We start from the raw sequence: 22,769 nt of genomic DNA on the forward strand, positions 1-22,769 counted from the left end.
TGTTTGACTGAGAAGATTCAGATGAAGATTCAGTTGAATGTTAAAATTGATCAAGGATGAATTAAATGTGAAAATGTAAAAGAAGCACAGGCAGCTTTTCCTCTCTTCCCTCAGAGACGTCCTCTCACTGGAGGCCTGCGGGATGAGGTCTGCAGATATGATCGGCTCTCAGGAGTGGAAAATGAGGTTGAGGGGTCAGGAATAAAAAGGGAAGTTTTCCCTGCGGAGCTCAGCTCTAAATCCAACTTGCTCTAAACTTGGAGACTTCTTCAGCCATGCTTGTTTCTCTTGGCTCGACGTCACTTTACTAAAGGAATCAAATTACCTCATGCTCTCAGTCTTTCTGAACCATCAGGCTAGAAAATAGCAAAAAAGATTAAAAAAACTTACTGAAAAGAGAATGACGGCCAATCAGGGCACATTATTATACATCTCTTGACCCAACATTTTACCTTAATTTAGTTTTTGATACACAGTCTTGCTAAATTAGATAAACCTTAATTAATAATACACACATGTCAATAAATGTGAGTTTTTGAAAACACTCTGAGTCGGACGTTAAAACTGTCTGGACCATTATAGTGTGACTACTATGAAATCATTTGAATCTGCTTTATTTGTACAAGTTAAAGACGAGTTTTTATGATTCAGAAGCAAGCTAAGGTAATGAATAAAATCTTTTTTAAGTTTAGGTTGTATCAGATTCATGTCAAAAACTAGAAAATCACTCAAAGAGCACAGACCTCCACCAAGCAATTCGTGATTGTCACCAACACTTTAATCCTACTTTAATGTTATACTTCCTTTCAGCAGACTGTCTGCTACAATTTGGTGTTAGTTGCAGGTTTGTACAATAATTTGTTTCCTGACAGTGTTGAAAATTATGATGACCCAGTACATATTTCATATTCTGGATCTTAGTATCCGGAATATTGCCAGGATCTGGATCATACTTTTACATCTGTCAGAAATGATGGTGACCTTGTCTTGTATTGTTTTGCAAAGCAATCTGACCATTTATCGTGGAGTTATCTACACATTTGGTGAAAACTGCCCCATCTCACTGTGATAAAGAATCCTTTAAAAAAAATCCTGGATCCAGACGGTGATCCAGATCACCTCCAAAATTTAATCACTTCTTCCTTATCCCATTTATAACATTTTCCAACTTTGAGATTTTATTGTTAAACAAATTAATATTTATTACCACATAAATACACAAAAGTACCAAAAGTTGGTACCGTTGAGTACCGATACTGATCGCCAGGTACCGCACATAGGTACGTTTGAAATGTGAAAGGTACCATTCCCTATCCTCTTCTGTACACAGTAAGCAACATGTCACCATGAAGGAAAATAAAAAGAGACAAATACACAGAATTGTATTGAACAAACACAGTAATAGAGCAGTAATTCAGTTTTAAGTAACCAAAAGCAGACCTTAAACTGAGCTTGTTCAGTATAAATGACTTATTATCAAAAGGAGAGAAGCCAAGGTTTACTGTGAATAAAGAAAACAGTGAAAGAAGCCGGGAAATCAGCCCAAGGCAGCCAAACAAATCAGGAACTTCTGAAAAGGAGCTGACAGCAAGCAAGGTCCAGGAGAGTGAAAGTCCAAAACCACCATGGAAATGTTGAAAAGCTTGGCTCTGTGTGTGAAGACAAACCGTAGTACACACAGAGGGGAAGACAAACCCTAAATCCACAGGAAGATTTAAGTAATCAGTCACAGGTGTGAACAATTTGTGCAGGGCGTGCAGTCACTCTAAAACACAAGATTACATGAATAACGATCCAGTTACAAGAGTGAAGGATGGATAACCTCGTCTTTTTCTTTCTGTAATTTTGTATTTTTTATTGTCTCATGAACATGTTTAGAAACCTTGCAGAGTGTAGCCTCTTAAGTCAGAAACTACTCTTCCAACAAGCAATTCATCATCGACTCATCGATCAAACTTTTCTACATCCTGTGCAAGTATTTAACATTGATGCTTTTAAATAACAATGTGCTTCTTTAGCCAATAATTATTCATAAAAGTCAATAACTGAACAGTCACACTCTGTTATGTGTTATTGAATCCTCAGCATCCAAACTCCAGAGCAGGACAGCTTTCTAATTAAATCATTTATTCATACCCGGATGCTTCAGGTTGACAGTGTGCGCTCTGAGAGCCCCACTTTTGGTTTCACAGCTCATCTGAGCTTTATTGTAACAGTGTCGTGCTCTGAGAGGGGTTAATAATTTAGCTGTAAAATCGTCTTCTTTACAGACATTCATGGTCACATTTATTTTCATACTGGACTCCTTCTCCAAAAGGCACTGCTTATTCACCACTAATACACCTCATATTATTTGTTTCAGTTATTTTAGGCTGAGTTAACTTGACTTACGTCTTCATTTTGTTGCCAAATGAAGCAGATGGACTCTTAACAAGCTCTTTAACCTTTGCCTTGATAAGTTTGCCCTCTAAAGCGTTCAGCACCTCGGGTCTTGATAGAGGCCGGGAAAGCTCAAGGGTTGCTTATTTTAGCGATCTCATAGGGAGACGTGTCAAACGAAGACTTAATCAGGACTTCTTAGTGATGCAGATTTTGCCACCTGCCACTTGGAAGAAAAAGAGGGTAAACAAACCCGGGGAGAGGAAATCCTTGTGAAAATGATCAAGAAACATTAATCCTGTCAAAACACAGTATATCTTATGACTAAGGGTGTGAATTTCATCAAGATCCTGCAGATATATACGAAAAAAGTTATAAATGAATCATTAATTTCTGCAGATTGAGGAGTTTTCAGCCCTTGGTCTTATCTCTTTACTCTGCAAGGACTCTGGGCTGATGGGAAAGTATTGATTGGTTAGTATGAAGGTAATAGGGATATAAATGATGAATGTTTGAAGGCCTCTGTAGAGGACAGGACAGGCAGGTTAATCAGGATCATGAGGGTGTGTGAAGAGTGTGCAGCTGACCATCTCATACGTGGTTAAAGTTTTTAAACCCACACAAATAAAAACGTCTGTTTATGAAAGTCAAACTATGGGGCGTCGATTGTAAAGCTGCACACACTGCAAATAACAACATTTCTCCACATTTAGCTCTAAAACATCACTTTTTCTGCAGATTTAGAGAAACATTTGTGAAATATATTTGTCAAATATCAGTGGCGATTGCTCTAAGACTGCAAGGGAAGCTCAGCTTTCCCTAAAATGTCCCCAAAAAAGTGGTGATATGTACTGCTGTGTTTACATTTCATTGACAAAATATGCGCCAGAATTCCTTCATCTTTTGTTCAGAATCAGCTACCTATCACAGGTAACTGGCTCCACCTCCTTCTCATTCATCCCCGCAGCGTCTCAGCGCTTTAACACAGTCGGACGCAGAGCGTCTTCTGACTTCCGCAGGGAAGCGTAGAGTGGGTTGTTCCACTGTGAAAACTGGACGGTCATTGGATAAACGCTGGGCTTTGTCCTGCCCATCAGACGCTCAGCATCTCTGGGGGTCTATGAGGCAGTGGGCTGGCCTGGACGCTGGGCTTCTGCATGATGATTGGATGATCTGTCTGAGGCTGAATCCCTTTTTGATCAACAGTGAAATGAGCCAGTCAGTGATCTTGAAGTACAAGCCTCTGCCAGAGCATTTTCTGTAGAGAGGAGCTTCTCCTGTTTAAACCGGCACCCGCACCACAATGGGCCAAGGCTGTTTAAGCAGTCTAGCTCTGCAGACCATTGAGAGAACACTGGTGAAATCCCTGGAAAAAAACACCTGGTTGGTGCGACAGGGTCACAGATCATTTTCTTGAAAAGGAACGGAGGGTAGAATTTAAATAAATAAACAAATTTATCATAGAGACCAGAAAAAAATGAGCTTCCCCTCCTTGACTGACCAGCAGCTGCCACTGTCAAATATTATAAAAAAATGTTGAATATTCTATCTAAATGTTAAATGTTTTATCTTAATGTTATAAATCAATGTCCTGATATTAAATATTTAGCTATGTTTCTAAACATTTAGTTTCATTCTAAATATTAAGCTAAGACTAAATTTTTCTAAATCTTGAGCAAAGATTTCTTAATAAGAAGTCAAGATTTATAAATTTTGAGGTACAGTTTCTAAATATTTAGCTAAAATGCAAATTTACACTTCCGCACACCGGAAGTACTGAAATAAAAGTTGGAGGAAGCGAGCCAGCCAAGAGGATTTTGAGAAAGTCAAACACAGTCGGCTAAATCGGCCATTAGAAAATAAACGTACAAAATGCTGTGATGGTGCTTATGAAGATCCTGTGGCCTACATCCAAGAAGTGGAGCTTGACATTCATCAAAATCACTTCCTCGAACTTTTATTGTGGTACTGGGCAGGCGTGTGAATTTGCATAATAGCTAAATATTTAGAAATCATAGCTTAATATTTAGCTAACCGTACCTCAAGATTTATAAATCTTTACTAGATATTAAGAAATCTTAGGAAATATCTTTAAATCTTTGCTCAGATTTAGAAATTTTTGCTTAAGATTTAGAAATCTTTGATAAATATTTAGTCTTAGCTAAATATTTAGAATAAAAACTAAATGTTAACTAAATGTAACTAAATATTTAGAATCAGGGCATTTATCTATAACATTTGTAAATGACATTCAACGTTTAGATAAAACGTTCAACATTGAGATATCATATTTAAAATAAATATTTCATAAAATTTTCTCAAAATCCGCGGAGAAAGTGATGTTTTAGAGCCAAATGTGGAGAAATCTTATTTGTAGTGTGCGCAATTTTATAAACATGATGTTGTGTTTGAACCATTTCATTTGACTGGAAGTTCACTGAGATTAATCTAAACTGAGTGGAACCAACGCTGCTTCTCAGCTTGAGTTTGAGCTGAGTCTTTCGTCATCTTGTAAACAGCAACAGTCCCTTCAGCATCTGTGTCCACCCACCGTCCCCTCAGGGCCTCTGCAGATTCTGGGACAGTGCTCATTTCATGGTGCATGTTTCTGTATCCAGAGGACACTGATAACAAATTGTGCTTGAGTTGGTTTTCATGATGACCAGTGTGAGAGAGTTACATCACTGTGAAGTCACTTGTTTGAAACAAAGGCTCCTCAGGATGGTTTCCAGTGTTCTGGCGCTGCCTGTGAGTCTGCATATCAATTCCTCTCTAATGTCTTTCTCCTCTCATTCTTCCCTCTTTCTCTGCTCAGCCAAAAGGCTTCCGGCGGTATTACAGCTCTCCATTACTGATCCAGGAACAGTACGGCTGCATCAAAGAAGTCATGCCCATCGGTGAGCAGTTTGAATCTCCATAATAACTTCAGCTCTGTGTGGGAGGGCGGGCTCCAGAGCAAAAAACTTGACTCCACGTTGCCAGAACCACTTTTCCACTTGGGCTGTTTTACAAGATTTACCTGCCTGTGTTTATAGTATTGTTGTTCACCATGTGGCTGTTCTCAGGGCTTTGCTCTTGTTTGCTGTAAAGTTTAATCATGTCTTCATTCTTCTCTAAAGCTTGTGGAAATAAGGTTGACCCTGTGTACGAGGCGTTGAGGTTTGGGACGTCGCTTGCACAGAAGGCAAAGAGGCCCAGCGGCTCTGAGTCTCCTAACAGAAACTCGGTATGAACAAAATATATATAAATTGTGTGTTAGTTTATACCCTGTAGGTTCAAATTGCCTGTCACTGCCTTTGTTTACATCCAAACACAGATTGCTCTCACACACACACACACACACACACACACACACACACGTGCAGCAGTTTGTCTGCAGTTATAATGAACTCGTAGATTATCTCAGCTCAGTTGTCTTCAGGTAATACGCTTGTTATATTTCGTCTCTCTGAACTGAGCATGCTGCGGCTGATGATCTACATAGATACTGCCACAGCAGGGCTGTAAACACTACCAATAAAGGCAGTCCACTGCAGGCGGAGATGTCTGTACAAATGCTCGTGTTTCAGCTCTGAAGATGGACCGGGCTGATTGTAGAGCTCCACTCTCCGGCCCTCCTCTCTGTGTCAGTGTGTCTCAGCTTATCAGCGCTAATGTAAGCTAAACTGTGTGCAGACAGGACAGGAGGACATCTCAAAGCTGTTGTGTTCTGGTCATCCTGTCCTGTCCTGTGCAGCTGCTAGTCAATGGGTGTGTGTTTCTTAGAGAGATGATGTGACTCAACAGGGGTTATGATAATAGTTTCCAAATGTAGACCTGGAAACAGCATGTTGATACGCAACAGGTTTCTGAAAACTAGCAAGTTATTCAAAGAAAAGGGATGAAATTTAAAACTTAACCAAATCAATCCATCTCTCTGTTTTTCACTTTATCTGGCTGCCATTTTGTTTGACTACCTATCTTTTATATCCTTTTCCCTCTTTCCTGAGTAAATCTCCCTGTCACAGTGATATCCATCTTTATCAATATCTACCATCTACACCTCACTCTCTCCATCATTTATGCCTTTATTTTGTACCTTTCTCTCTGTTTCTGTGCACCACATCTCTTTATGTATCATTCTATCCTTATCTCTGTCCTTTAATCTCCCTCCGTCTCTCTATTGTCAGTCTCATCATGTTCCAGTTTTTTTTCCTACTTTTCACATCTAACTCCATCTCTGTTAGTTTCTTTTTTAATAAACAACTCTATCTCCCCTTCTTCCTCATTCTCATCCTCTCTCTGTATCTCTTTCTATCATCTCTTCATCTCCATCAGTCATAACTTCTTTATGTTGCTCTTTGTCTTTTTTCTCACATTTTTCAGTCTCTCTGCTTTCTGCTCTAGATCTACTGATCACTGGCTCTTTGAATGATTTGGTATTTCGTCTCATCTCCGTCCTCATCTATCTTACTTAGGGGTGTCACGGTGCAGAAAAATCCCGGTTCGGTACGTACCTTGGTTTTAAGGTCACGGTTCGGTACATTTTCGGTACAGTATGGAACAACAAAACCATTTTCTTGTTAAGCATGTTTGTTAAACCAAAAACTTGCCATTATACAGCGAGGGGGGAGGCTTTTCAAGCTCCGGTTGGTCGTTAGCAGCAGCCATGATGCACAATTCAGACACAAGCTCCTGTGGCTACAGAAGCTCTTTGATATTCATCTTCTGATTGGCTCACCGTGAGACGTCACATGATATGCACATGATCGCAAAGCATGAATCACAGACTACTTTCCTCATGAATATTAAAACGCCTTCCCTGATCAGCCAATCATAGACGAGTACTCAAGTGAATATTAAAGAGCCATGTGCAGCGGCTAACGTAAACTTACTGTACTCGTTCAATACAGCACTGTACTGAACCGAACGGCCTTATGGAGCGGTACGGCACGGATACATGTACCGTCACACCCCTAATCTTACTTTATCTTACTTAAGCTCAATCACTTTCTGCGTCTCTTTAACATTTCACGATATCAAAACCACAAACAACACGTGTTTTTGTCTCATTTCTAGTAAAACACATCTTACTAGACTCAATATTTATGTCGCATTGATGTGAAAAGTCCAAATATGTCTCATTTTAAGATTGATTTAATGAGGACAGAATATTTGAATATTTTCTTTATACTGTCCAGATTCAAGGAATGTAATGAAGTACTTTTTCCAGTGGCATTTGGATTTCTTTTTACTGATGACTATCAATTCAGTCTCATTTGGTTAAGAGGGTCTTAAATATATGTTATTTCTCTGTACTTGCCAGGAGAATCTAGTTTGGAAAAAAAATTCAAAAGCTTTTTTACTAAAAATCCGGCAAAAACACACTTAGTTTTGACATCTTATTGTCTCCATTTCTTTGAGTTTTCTCTTTTTATCTCTTGGCGTCTTCTTCTCTGTATTTCTCTCAGAGTAACTCACTTCTGAGACCTCTGTTGGTCCATTTTTATCTTAGTCTTCCTTTGTATCACGTTTTTTTATATTTTTTTATTTTACTTTTTTTTTCTCATTTCATCCAAATGCTATCCTTCCCCATAATTTATCTCTCTCTTCATGTCTAAATCCATCACAATCCTGTCTTTCCTCCTCATGTCTCAGTTCTCCCTCAAACCTCTTTCATTTTAGTCTCTTTTAATTTTTTTCTTCGCTTTGTCATCGTAAATTTGTATGATCTGCCTCTTTCTCAGTCTTTACCTCTATCTCTTCATCTATCTTTCTAATATTTCTTTAATTTCTGCAGACGAGTGACTTGGATAAGGTTCCAGAGGAAGTGGTGGCTCACAGCAGTCGACAGGAGCTGCTGAGAAAACACAGCGACGATGGTGAGTGTTTGTTGCTGTACACTGGATACACTGTTGCCACACACACACACACACACACACACACACACACACACACACACACACACACACACACACACTGCTTTTACTCTTTAAACTGTATGTTGTGTGTATCTCTTGATTTGATCACTCTTCACCTACACAATAACTTCTGTCACAAGGAGAAGGTACTGACTCTTGAAACTTTTCCTTTTAATCCCATGATCCTTTTCAATGACCAAAATCACACATTATTTTCATGGAAACTTTTTAGAAATAGAAGATATGAATACATTTAATCTATGTCTAACATGTGACCTAAAAAGCTGTGGGGTTAAGAGGGGACCTTTAAACATTATTCTTTATTATTGTAATGGTTTGTGATTCTTTTTATTTTCAGTTTTCGCTGTCATAGAAAACGGGACGGAGCACTACAACCAGCCAGAGGGGAAACCTGCTGATTTGCCGGTAAGAATCTGGTCATTCTAGTTTTTATTAATATGTTGCCTCAGAGCACAAGTGTAGGTGCACGAGTACACCGAGGAGGCCCGAGCAGCATTCTTTGACCGTGCTCCGGTTGAGCAAAAGGAGGAAAACAGAAAATCAAAAAATGAAAGTGTCCCTCAAGAGAACAGGCTAAATCTGTCTTCTCAGGAATTTTGCAAGTTAGTTTCTCTGCAGATTCTCTTCACTTTTGTTTCTCTGCAGCTCAGAACCGTACCATAACATGTACCACTGGCACAGTCCAAAAACCTCTGAGAACAGACTGCGTTCACTGACCAGTGCCTGAACTCTGTGTGGCTACTCTGAGAACTGATACCCAGCCAGTCTGTCCTGCGATCATTAAACATGCTGGCTCTCGGCTCCCCCCGCCTCCATCGTCACAGTTGAATTTCCCAGGACACTGATGGAAAACTTCTTGTCCTGCTGTAACAAATCAAACCCAAACCGACACAACCACTAGCCTGCTCTGATAGAGACAAACCCTGACCTCGCTGTAATGTTTGAATCTGCAGCCCTGAGGACTGAGCTGCTGTATTTATTCACTCCAGGTGCAGTGCTGGTGTTGCACAGAATCATGGTGTAAGAAAAGGTTAAACCTCCAAGTACAAATCCACCTCCTGCAGAAAAAGAATATTTCCTCTCCAGGTTTTAAATCTGTTATTTTTTTCCCGTCTTTTCAACTTCCATGGTGGGATTTGTGCTTCTAGTATCTGTGTTCTTTGTACGTATTTCTGTGTGGACATCTACCCTGTTTACTTTTATAGTTTAACATGTTTATCTTCATTGTCAACAGTGGAAAAAGAACACAGATACTTGGACGGACACAAAAATGAACAAATAACCATACATGGCCAAGAAAACAAATGCACATGCACACACAGGCGTAACCTCAGCGGCACAATTTATCAATCCAGTACACAATTCAGGGGAGAGTCTGGAGATGCTGTGTGCTCTGTTATCAGGCTGGACAGAGCGCAGCTGGCAGCGGGCTGTTAGTCTGTCTGCAGACAGGTCCATTAGCTCAGGATGGCGGACGGACAGATGGAGGCTCTGTGGGGTAATGAGCAGAGAAAAACGCTCAGAAAAAACTGCCACTTCACTAGGACTGGAGCCTCCAATCTGAGACGAGAGCCTCACACACACACACACACAGGCAGCCACACACAGGGTCCCCATCTGTTCACGCTTTTCAGGTTTGGTGTGAAACTACCCGAGATCAATTGACAGTAAAACAGTCTGGCTCATTCTCTGATTTCTTATTGTTGTTTTTTTCTGATGAGGAAGTTGAATTTTCTGCCTCCATCTGATCAACTGCTTTTATGGTGTTTGTAGTACAAAAATTTTCACTTACAATGGATAAACAGCTGTTTACTGACATTATAGCCCTGTGAGCTGCCCTGAACAACATTTAAGAAACAAAAAAAAACCCATGTACAACTAGAAAAGCAGTCAGAAAGCACAGACCTCCACCAAGCATTTTGTGATTGTCACCAACACTTTAGTCCTACTTTAATGTTATACTTCCTTTCAGCAGACTGTCTGCTACAATTTGGTGTTAGTTGCAGGTTTGTACCATAATTTGTTTCCTGACAGTGTTGAAAATGATGACCCAGTACATACTTCATATTCCAGATCTTAGTATCCAGAATATTACCAGGATCTGGATCGTACTTTAACATCTGTCGGAAATGATGATGACCTTGTCTTATATTGTTTTGCAAAGCAATCTGACCATTTATGGTGGAGTTATATACACATGATGGTGAAAACGGCCCTATCTCACAATGATAAAGAATCATTTTAAAAAATCCTGGATCCAGAGGGTGATCTGGATCACCTCCAAAATTTAATCACTTCTTCCTTATCCCATTTTGAACATTTCCTGAAAATTTCATGAAGATCAGCTTGTTACTTTTTTAGTTATTTTGTTTACAAACAAACAAACTCTCCCAAAAACATAAACTCCTTGACAGAGGTAATGAGTGAAGAGCGTTACTCACACTGAGAGAGCTCAAAGAAATTTGTGCGTTAGTGTCTTTTAGCTGGGGTCCACAAATTCACAGTTTGGGATTATTTGGACACCTGCGAAATAACATGTATATTCTACAATTTAGAGGTGATACCATAGACAGACATTGATTGGGAAAAAAGTGACTGATTGTGGACTCAGCAGCCGGTGTAGTTCATTTTTGAGCTGAGCAGAAAATTGACTTCTGTAGACGGTGCACAGGTTTTAATCACAGATATGACTCAAGCGCCCAGAGGGCTTCTTTCTGCCACATAATGTTATCCAAGAAGGGCAAAAATAGAAAGGTAAACCAATTTTACTGACTTGGTAATATTTTAGTAGGGTACAGTAAATGCAGGAGTACAGTTTCACTGCTCTTCCACAAACTATGAGATATCAACACTTGTAAATTTCCCATGCTCTTTAAAGGCTCTTTAAAATCTGTTGATCTCATGCAGCGAGAAAAAAAAAATCAAAAGGTTAAGTTATCTTTTTTAGCTGCCTGCTGTTTTGATAGACAGGATCCTAAAAATCATGTCATGATATAATGTTACTCTAGAAAAGTACAATCTATGGTTATCACCACTCAGTCCTTCAACAAACAGTGAAGTCACCTTCTAGTTAAACCCTCTGTGGGTGCTGTCACAGTTAAACTGGACACCTTAAAAGAAACAGCTGCATGACATAAGCCCTCCACACTCGTCACCATGGAGCTAGTAGTTTAGTTTGGCTAACATTAGCATCTCTGTATCACGCTAATTTAACCACTGAGTTGTGAGAGTATGCTAGTGCAAGCAAAACTTACACAACCGCCAGCTCATCCCTTAAACTGTTGTTTTTAGCTTGTGCTGTAAAACCGCAGGTCGTAGAGTGTCAGCCTGAAGAAACCACAAGCACAGCAAGCCATGGACGCTCTTTACAGCATTAAAAAAAACATGTTTACAGCCTGGTACAAAAATGACTCAAGCCTGAAGAGCTAATTTCTTTAAAGGCACACACTGTATAGATGTTTTTGTTTGTTTGTTTGTTTGTTTGTAACTCAGGGGTTTAGAAAATATAAACATCAAGAGTTTTCCCAATCAAAGGCACAGCGCACCTTACTGACAGGCAGGTGCCCTGTGGCTGTTTGTGTGGAGGCTCATTTCTAACGTGTCTCTTGCCAACGATTTGCTTCAAAATTCTGCATCTGAAACAAATGGTTGTTGACACCTGTATGCTCACAACTCAAGTATACTTGTGCTAGCGTTAACAAAACAGAGTCACCAAACAGTTGAGAAGAAAAAGTTTTGAAACTTTGGTGGTAGCATTCTCTGGAGCAGGTCACAACTAGAGAGAAAGAGTAGATATGGGACTCACCTGTGGCTGAAGGTCAAGGGAGCACTGCTATCCACTATTCTTTGTATTACAAAATATAAGAGTAGGTTGGGGCCAAATACAAATTTTGCTGGATGACATATTGTCCCACAATTATTGACGATAAACTATATTGTATTATTGTATTATATTGGCAACATTATTTTAAAACCAATTAACCACTATTATTAAAACATGTGTCATAATAATGCAATACACACTTTCAGATGCAATAAACTTTAATTTCTCATGAGTATTTTTTACTATTGTAATTGGAATATCAATAACTTTCAAATATCAAAAAAAACAAAAATTAATAACATTAAAATGGGCTCTCAGTCAAAAAAATGCACTTGAATAAAAAACTGAGTTTATACGCATATATATATATTTTTTTTTTTTGTGATGTAGCAAACTACACTCTCTGTGTCCATGTAAATTCCCACTCATCCAGCTCAGTTAATCTGAATTCTCCACAGTTTATGAAGACGTTTCTCCTCTCATCCATGAGACTTCATCAGCCTCATCAGCTTCATCCAGGACTACAAAAACAAACACGCATACACATGGCGATATATTGGGGCTGGCAAAATTATTGAGTTCATTTCATTTATGGAACGATTAATTGATTTATTGGCTATCATCCCAGAGCCTACCGAGAAAAAAATGTGTGTTTTGTGCATTGGGCAGTCTGATGATGAAATCTAAAGATGGCAGCTGCAACAAAAACTCAAGTGACTGTAATCCTTTCAATTCCCCTAAACTGCTACTACTACTACTTTTGATGGGATAAAGATTGCTCTTCTATTCTGTTTTATCGGTAACTTGCCCCTCACGTCTATTACTGCCTTGTCTCTGATAAACTGTAACACAAAAGGTTGTTATCCTGGCCTTCCCCTCAGAGTCTCGGACTCCCACCACATCAAGAGCCTCTCAAGGCCAGTGAGCAGCTCTTAGTTAGCTGTAATGGATTGCAGTGGCTTCATGTTGTTGTTTTCACCCTCAGGCCACACAGGCAGTTTGCCTTGGGGCTGCAGTTAACTCAACTCATCCATCAGCCGAGTTGCCAGACCACATGGGGGACACTCAGGGAGCAACAAAAGAGCAAAAACACTTCTCTCTATTGCTGCAGCGACAGATAGAGAGCTAAAACTCTTCTTTCTACCAGAAATAAGTCATAATACCTGTTATCAGACTCCCCCCATGCTTAAAGAGTACAGGGCATCCTTTAAAAGAGTTACAGAAACACAACAGGGAGGGTTTAAGGTATCAGTGATAAGAAACACCTTTCAGTTATCTGAACAGAATGGTGTTATATCTCCTCGCTAATTGTGCTCACACTTCTCCAACAATTTCCTCCCCACCCACAACGCTGCTCTGCTTTAACTTACTGAGTGTTCAGGAAAACCATGATCCTCCTCCTCCCACTCATGTTGACAGTGGATTAAAGGAAACAGATTGTAGAACAACTTAAGTGGCCTCGTGGTGTATCACTGTACTATAAACAAAGGTTTCTCCCACCTACACCGATGCCAAAAACTATTTCAAGACAACACTGTGTTGTTTTGTGTTTTGTGTTTGTGTCTTTCTGTGAGACTTCCGTGTAATCATATCTGTGTGTTCTCGTATTTCTGCGTGTTTGTGGTTTAGTTGGAGCAGAGCCAGCTACCAAAAGACGTCCTCAAGCTCAACACCTATGTGGCCTTGCACAACTTCACTCCCCAAGACAGCCATGACCTGGAGATGAGGTTTGTGTGTTTCTTTGATCACAGCCTCTAGAATCAGTGAGGCTTTTCTGGTTTGTAACAATGCTAAAATGCTAAAATAAGCACAAGTATCAATCAGAAAAGGAGAATACTCAGTGAAAACAATAGCCCACAAAGGTGGAGTGGATTACCATGAGAGAAATGAGAGTGTCTGTGTTGAGAGTGGGCTAAAAACACTTTCACATATTTGGAGCACAAAATGCTAAAAGTGTGTTCCTAGGTTCAGATCAACCCTGTGGGACTCGCAGCGTTAGACAGTTTGCAGAGCAAGTTTGGTGGAGTCCAGTGGTCCAGCTCAGCATCGAGGTTACATAAGATGGCAAACATTCAGTGAAGGATTTAGAGATTGATAAAAAAAGATACGTGTTTATCATGTTTCTGTGCCAGAGAAAACTGGGCTTCACAGATTACGATGATGAACGTCAGAGGGATCCAGAGCAGGCTGATACACTGAGTCCAGAGGCGAAAACAGACGAAACAAAGAACCAGGTTCATTTTCCTGCGTGAGCTCGTTCGTTTGCTTTGAACTTCATTTAAATCCTCTGAACTAGTCTTAATTAAATTCAGGTTTAATTGAAAACACATTTTCATCCTGGAGATAGAAAACACTCAGAGGTTGCACTGCTCATGTTGCTTCTCCTTGTGTTAATAATCACTTTAAAGTTAAATTATTCATGTTAGAGACTTCAGGATCTTTGTCTGTGTTTAGGCCTTCTTAATTATAAATACATGATGAATTAAAGCTACAGTCTTGATTTATTGGTTGGTTACAATGACCTGACATGCAGACACAGCAGCAAAGATAGGAGCTTATTTTCCATGTGACTAATTAATGAGGTTCATCTATCGACTGAGTTCTGTTTGCTTTAAAACAAGGTTTTTATACAAGACCAAACTCCTGTTTTATTTCTGTTCGTGCATACATGTACTGTATATTATGATGCCTGCACTCTCTTTGCTCAGAGAGCACAACCAAAAAGAGTTTTGATGGAGGCGTTTATCTTACACTTTGAAGTAAAGTGGTGTTTTCTGCAAACAGCTCTTGATGTCTCAGTTTATTCCATTGTCTTTTTTATCTTTCATATCTTTGGGAGAAGAGCACTTTGAAGCCTAAATATGCACGGATAGATCCTCAAAGGAAATTAAACAGTGCCCTTTTTAAGGAAACAGTTCTTGAAGATTTATTCCTCTGGGGTGGCCGGTGAAGTACCTGTAGTGTGTTTACTGTAAGGGTCTATTTCTGACACTCAAGCTCCTGTATTCTTGTATTTATCCAGAGGGAAAACATTTTAAGAGTCTTTTTTCAAGTTTAGTTTAAGCTCCCACGAGGCAAAGACTAGAGATGATGTGTTATTTTTGAATGCTGTTGAGATTTTTACCAGCTAACAAGTAACAAAACATCTTGAATTGTTTTCAGTGTTCTGAACAAACCAGTGGGAAAAAAAATCTGAAGTTACAAAAGCTAATTGAATGGTGGCTAGAAGGAAAGTGCACTCTTGGGGGCCAAGTTGCTTGATAAAGTGCCTGTTTGGGAGCCAAAAACATGCAAAAGTGCTCTCTAAAACACACAGAACTTAGTGCCTTCTTCAGTAGCCACGGTTACATGAGGAGTTTTTCGTCTTTCCTAATCGAATCTTTCTGAATGACTTTTCCGAAAACAACAGTATACATGGAAAGGAATATTCCAATCTCTGGTCTACATGCGCCGCTTTATTCAAACAGAATAGTCAATGGGGCATGCGCAGAAAAACGTAAACATCACAAGAATTTTTTAAGAGTTTTTCTTTCACTTGTTGGAATAACTCCACATTGTGAGTTTTTCATCTATCCTGTCTTGAAATTATGTTCAGTTCTTTCGGAGTTTGGTTAGAAAAACAAACTTTCTGCAGTAGTCCAGTGCTGAACATTCGCCGCCAATTTTAAAATTGAGGAACGTCTCTAGTTGCGTCTTACGTCATATCTGAGCATGCGCTGAAAGAACGCACCCTGACAACTCTCCATTTGAGTGGACACATGATACCTCAATCAGTTTGGGGAAAGGAATATTCCACCCCTGAGAAACCGATTAAATGTCCATTCGGATTGGCACTTTTCTTTCAGAATGAGGTGTATATAAAGGTTAAATTCTTTACGTTTGAGCAAATAAACCGAATGCAAGCGTAACATTTGGGTCCATGTATACGTGGCTAGTGACAAGAACATGCTGCCTTCCTTTCTTTTTGTCCCTGTCCTTCAAAAAGTTGGTGCGCGCCATTGGTGCAAAGAAGAATTAGCTAAATATCCGGACCTCTGCTACCTAGATCAATAATACCTGAGTAACTAAACCTAAAATGAAAGACATGAAGGCAGGTTCTATAAGATATCAGTGTTTTAGCTTGGTTGTTGATTCCTAGAATGTGATTTCGTTGCTTGTCTGCAACTTTCTGTTTTTACTGCTGCCTGCTTTGGCTAAGTCTCCCTTGAAAAAGAGGTTTTTAATCTCAATGGGACCACCCTGGTTGAACAAATAAAAATAAATAAATATGTACTTTCCAAATTCTCATACTGACTGACGGCAAATCTGCAAATTAAATTCTAAAGTAACACAACTTTACCAATGATGGTGAACCTGTTATTAAGTCATTACATGAGGATTTACATCAAGTTGAGCTCTATTTTCACAACTCAAGCTTCTCTCAGCCCTAAACCTCTAACTCTGATCTCTCAAAAAGAATTGTTTTCAACTAAGAAGCACGCTCTATTAACTGAAAATGCTTTGAAATTTTACTCTACACCACAAAAACACAAACTTCACACAGGAGTAGATGGGACTAGCTGATCAAAATAGTTGAGCATTTTAACAACTTCATGTCATTTGTTTGCAGTTGATTCGGTTGTCCTCAGGTGGCCAAAATACATCAGTGACTGCAGGTGTAGACCTGTAGTCTTGTAGTCTCTCTAGTTCCCCAGTCTTATTATCTTCAATAACATCGAGATTCAGGGTACGGATAATATTCCATTCCTTAACCATGATTGATCGGGCATCATCTGCAGCATGCTTCGAAATAGACCCTCAGGAAAGAGAGCATTCATCACCGGCAGTCCTTCAGTCTAAGTACCCATTTACTCCTGGTTCTCACAGAAAAATCTCAGAGGGTTTAAGGATATAAGAGTGCACTTGTTGTTCCCCTCTCTTTCTCACACACACACGCACACACACTCAAGGGTCTGTCCTCTCTCATATGTTGAGAAAAACTTCAATCCCCAGGCCTGATTTAAAATTCATTGACTTTTTCTCTTCGACTCCCTGTCCACCAACACAGCACAGAGTTCACCAAGCTTTGTTTCAGATGGATTCTCCTGTGAAAACTCAGATCAGTATTTTCCTCATTGCTGCGGGCAGGAATCAATACATTATATCCTGACACAGAGTCATAATGTAGGGTAAACTGGATTTTTTTATTCAAAAACCTCGTTTTCGTTTGTTTTTTAAGAGAAAATCAGGTTTGTGATTAGTTTGAGTTTCTGCCACATTCTCTGATTACATGATTACCTTCAAGTACACTGTGATTGTAATGATGATGAGTTCAGCCTTTTCAAAATACAGAGTCAGAAAACCCACTGATTTTTTTGTTTGTTTTTAATGGACCACTGTGGAACAACATGTATCCACTTCGCTTTCCTCACCTTGGAAAATTTACAACACTGCATACTGAGTTTTTCTCACCTACAATTAACAGTGTCTTCTGAGTCATGGTGAGTGTCATCGCAAAAAAGACAGCCAGTGTTGTAACTTAACCACGAGTGGAAGAAGAAGGGAAATTACGTAAACCAACATTTGGCTTGCCTGGGCTGGTCCTTTTGATTTTTATTGGTCAAGTTTAGCCGACGGTTTCTAACACATGCTAGTGATTAAATGATTCATGGGTTTCCTGGATGAAGAAGAATACTTACAGCAAACAGGGTTTAGAGCGTCCGTCCTCATTTGTATCAGAGAAAAACTTGCAAACAACCTCAAAACTGCTTGACCACAGCTTCTTTTCATCAGATAGACTTTCAATACAGAACTTGAAGGCTCTTCTAAATTCACATTCTGTGATTGTTTGTTACCATTAATGTGGAGAGTATTCATGTAGAGTTCACAGTGATAAAAGAAACATCTGTTTTCAAACCTACAATAAACTCTCCACTTATGATAAACTTTTAACTGCATAGATAAATGAAAGTTAGCCAAGTGATATCAATATTCACCCACTGATCATTGATTTTGTCATCTAAAAGGACAGTTATGAGTTTGTGCACATCTTAAACTGGATTTTCCATGAGGAGAAATAGCAAAAAAATAGATTCTTAAATTGAAACATGGGCATTTTGCTTTCTCATATTTCAACTAGATATAAAGTAAATATGTTGGATTTCCATGGACACATTTTCAAATCGCGACACAATGTTGAAGAAATCTCTGAATCTGTCTGAAAACTCCTCAAAACTGTCCGTCCCTAACAAAAGAAAATGAGATCTTCAAGAGATCATAAGGATCTCCTAACTGGTTCATGACATGTTGGAGAGGCAGACCTCAAACACCAAGGTCTGCTAACCATGGGCCTCTAGAGGGCTGGCCAATCAGAGGGAAGAGGTTAGTGGAGCAGGTAGTCTTAAAGAGACAGTTGTTAAAATTAAGCATTTCAGACAAAGGCTGAAAGAAGGGTTTTCTAAAAGACAGGTGTGAGAAAAAAAATGGATTTTTTTCACTTGTAAGTCATGTAAAGCTACTACAGGGGTACCAGAGGGACAGTATAGACCAGGGGTAGGCAACCTTTTCCATGGCCAGTGCCACTTTAAAATACACTCATGCCCAAAGTGTCAGGACTACTTCTTTCATAAAATCATCAACAATCCATAGGAAAGTCTCCTTGAATGGTTTTCCATGCTTAACTGTGCATCGAGAAATGGTATAACTTCCTCCCATTGCCAGGTTTTAGCAGCCCTACATACCAAACTTTCACAGCAAAGGGTGTATTGAGCTCCATCTTCGGCCATCGCTGGCAATAGATCCATACTCTCTTGTCCAGCTGTGTTGGAAAGAATGACAAGAACTTGTTTTGTTTGCTTTGATAACACCACTAAATGATGCGATTGCAAGCTAGCAGACTGACGTCTCAAGAGACTTGTGGTGACACACTTGTGGGACACATTTACGGACTTGTAACGTCATGATTTACGGTTATAATTTAATGTTAGTCAAGAAATTGTCACACAAGAATGTTTATATAGAACAAAACAAAATATTTTTATTATTTGTTTGATTTGTCCTCTGCCTTATTGTAATTATTCTTTGCGTGTCAACATGAATAGCCTCACGTGCCGGCTATAGTACCCTTCCTCTCGGTTGCCTACCCCTGGTATAGACGCTACAACCTCTTCAAATCTTATTGGCACATACATAATATCAAACCAGACTGAGGCTAAATCAGACAGGCGCTAGCTAATGTAGAGACAGTTCATTATACATACTTGATGTCAGATGTAGATTTGATCTTGTGTCATGTTTCAAGTGGGGTCCAGGACAAAAAAAACAGTTTGGATGCTAATGTTTTGCACAATTATAACATGGTTTGCTAAGTGTTAGTAAGTCAAGTAATGAGGCGTAAAAGACCTTTCCAGGATAGCAACAATTGTTAATAACTGTTACACACACACACACACACGGACTGACTTGCTTACAAACTGACCTGCAGACTAATTACTTAAGCACCTGTCGTACACTTTTAATTTTTGTCAGTGGTTTTCTAAACATGGAACATTTTAAAAAAAGAGGCCAACAAAGGTCACTATAACCTGATTTGCGGGTCTGTGGAAAAAAATAAGTGTTGTGATTAAATCTTCCTTTGTGTGGTTTTTGCAGTGCAGGCGACAGAATCTTACTGGTGGATGACTCCAATGAGGACTGGCTGAAAGTAGGTACAACAAATCCAAACTCTCCAGAATGTAAAGTATAGGAGACAGTTTAAAAACTTTCCATTTAAGACACAGATTGATAAGTACAGGAAGTCAAGCTGTAAATTATAAGAGCAAGGCTACAGGCTGCTCCAGGACATGGATTCATGGCTGATAAATTAGAGGGACAAAAGGGCCGAAACAGGAGTGTAGAGAGGCAGCCAGCTGCCATCAGACCATGAAGAGACTCATCATTTTAACACTGTTGTTGTTCTCTTCATGCTGCTCATAAGTCAAGACATCTGGTCTGTTTGGTTTAAGTATGTGAACCATCTGTGAGGACAAACCTTTGTTGTATCTTCATATTTCTGTGGCCTAAATTTTCTGAAATCAAGCTTTTTGTGAGTGTAATGTATAAACCAAAGCCTGATGTTGTTTTTAGGATTTCATCTAGAGATTTATGGAAGTGCAAAATGTATTCTGCAGACTCTCCTGCTGAGTTAATGTTTGATGTATTTGTCTTTTAGGGAGTAATTGAGGACAGGATCGGATTCTTCCCAGCTGCATTCGCTCATCAGGTGCGAGTTGGAGACCAGGTATTCAGATGTAACAGGACGTTCATCGGCTGTAAGGAACAAGGCCAGATCACCCTGAAGGAGGGACAGGTACACAAACACATAACTCAGCTCTCTGCTTATATTTATCCTCCTCACTGTATTGACCTGCAGATCTCTTGAGGCTGTGTTTTTGGCTGCAGGTGCATGAGATTTGTTTTGATTAAATTTTAAAACATTTTACTTAAAGCTGCTGTTGGGGTAAGGAATCAGACTAATGCATGCAGACAAGCGGTACCGCCCCATCACAAGGTGCATCAGAATTAACACAAACTACAAGTTACTCAGAAGCTTTTCTCAGCTCATTACGTGTACAATATTTAGAGTTGACCTAGGCCATGTCCACACGTTGCCAGGTATCTGGGAAACCACATATATTTTATATGTTTAGGCCTGTCGACCGCATGAAACTGCAGCTTTACATCATTGAAAACTAGACATGCAGCGATTGATCAGTCAGCAATCAATTGATCGCTGCCAAGTTCCTTAATTTTGGGTGATCAGTGATCGACCCATCCTTACATATGAAAATGATCTTATATACCCCCTGGAAGGTCTGACAGCCAGTCGTTGTTGCTTTTTGCTCTGAGACCTAAAACTCAGGTCACTTTATTGGTTGTTTAAGTTAAAACATAAAGATTTTATTGTTTCACAGGTATTATTCAATGATTTTCAATAAAATAAGATTGGAACATTAAAGGTATATGCTGTCAGTTGTAAAGAATAAAAAAATAAAAATCGTTATTAGCCCAAATCGGTATCAGCAGGTCAGGCTTCTTTTTTTTTTAGGCTTTTTAAAGATCGTGATCGGTGATTGGCCAGAAAATTGTGATTGGTGCACACCTACTAAAAACAATGTTTTAAAAAAACTCCAGCCAAAGTGCGGATTTTGGAAAACTCCGGTTTCATGGTTCGTGTGGATGCTGGTAAATGGAGTTTTTGGTTCTCAAAAGTCACAGCTGAATGACAGGGGCTCATTCGGATTGGCTGGCACAGGTTTTACATCTGGAAAACACTGGGTTTGGCCGCACTTATCGGCAGCTTTGCCCGCTGCATGGACTTAAGTATTTTCAAAAACGAATGGCGATTGACTGGCGACCAGTCCAGGGTGTACCCTGCCTCTCGGCCAATGATTGCTGGGATAGGCTCCAGCCACCCGCGACCCTAAACAGGATAAGCGGTATAGAAAATGGATGGATGGATGGATGGATGGATGGATGGATGGAATGGGGGGGGGGGGGGGGGGGGGGGGGGGGGGGGGGGGTACCGGTTTTTGAAAATACCCGGCTAAGTGTGGACATGGCTTTAAGTAAGGAAACCTTGACCCTGAACTTGGACCTTGGAAGAAGTTGTATCAACTCTTGCAGTTTGTTAGAATCACACATACTAAATATGTTTTTGATGTGAGAGGAAATTACGTTTCTGTGCCTTTAAAATCAGGATTGAGGGAAAAAACCCTGAGATCTGATTGACTGGATTTCGACTTCTTCAGGTCTCTGTAGTAATGGATCTCTTTGTTTCAGATTCATTAAACTCTGTTGGTCCCTAAAATTCCTGTGTTTAGAGTTTAACACTAATTATGACACATTTTGAGCAAATATCTATGCAAGTTGATTTTTCTAAATTACAACGGTGGAATCAAATTATTTCATGTGTTCATGCAAACTCTGTTTCTGTTTTGTTGATTTTACATTTAATTTCAACATCATGATGAAACTAACATTGGCTTTTTAAGGAATTTATAAAAATATAAAACTCCCATAAAAACATGTTTAAATACAAATCTGAAAACACCAGGTGGTAGTACTTACAACAAAGCTGGTTCTCCTGGTTTACAATATCATGATGCGTTTATTTCAAGCATTAATTACTCTCTTGAAAGCTGTGACAAAACACACGAGAGATAATTTAAAGCCAAACATTAGCGGTGTTAATCCCATGAATATTGTCATCATTACAGGAAGGGGAAGCAATGACCTTTACAAGGAAATTAGAATGTCCGCATTACACCTGCGTGTAATTCATGATCACACCCTGGCTATTAGAGCCCATCAGATTCCCATTAACCAGCAGCTCTTCAGCCATCTTATTACCATCCTCCAGCTCCCACACCGCCTCTTACTTCCACTGATTCTCCCCTTGCTCACACTCATTCACCAAACAGCTCGGCTGAAGCCCGCTGACAGAGAGACCCGCTCGAGTGGGACCATTAAATTAACATTTTAGCATAATAGCTGTTCTTAGATTAGACCCTCTTTTTTCCCACAATGCTTTCCGGGGCATGTTGGGACTCAGAGAAAACTTGGAGCAAGCAACCCCTCAGTGGAGATGAAACCACAGGAAACAAGAAGAGTGCATGACCCTCTGCTTT

At 39.6% G+C, this 22,769-nt stretch overlaps 1 protein-coding gene across 2 annotated transcripts in view; it reads left to right on the top strand.

The window, feature by feature from the left end:
- stac (SH3 and cysteine rich domain) overlaps window positions 1-22,769 on the top strand; it is a 44,091-nt gene that overhangs the window by 19,682 nt on the left and 1,640 nt on the right. For both annotated transcript variants that reach the window (XM_074692185.1, XM_074692184.1), the window contains 7 exons: window positions 5,195-5,276; window positions 5,499-5,605; window positions 8,159-8,240; window positions 8,638-8,705; window positions 13,753-13,850; window positions 19,753-19,804; window positions 20,312-20,449. In XM_074692185.1, coding sequence (XP_074548286.1) covers window positions 5,195-5,276; window positions 5,499-5,605; window positions 8,159-8,240; window positions 8,638-8,705; window positions 13,753-13,850; window positions 19,753-19,804; window positions 20,312-20,449 — 627 coding nt within the window. The remainder of the gene's footprint in view (window positions 1-5,194; window positions 5,277-5,498; window positions 5,606-8,158; window positions 8,241-8,637; window positions 8,706-13,752; window positions 13,851-19,752; window positions 19,805-20,311; window positions 20,450-22,769) is intronic.

Source organism: Halichoeres trimaculatus, unplaced genomic scaffold (genome assembly GCF_033239565.1).
Source record: "Halichoeres trimaculatus isolate MK-OKI-2021-1 unplaced genomic scaffold, fHalTri1.1 fHalTri1_scaffold_17, whole genome shotgun sequence".
Taxonomy (NCBI): domain Eukaryota; kingdom Metazoa; phylum Chordata; class Actinopteri; order Labriformes; family Labridae; genus Halichoeres; species Halichoeres trimaculatus.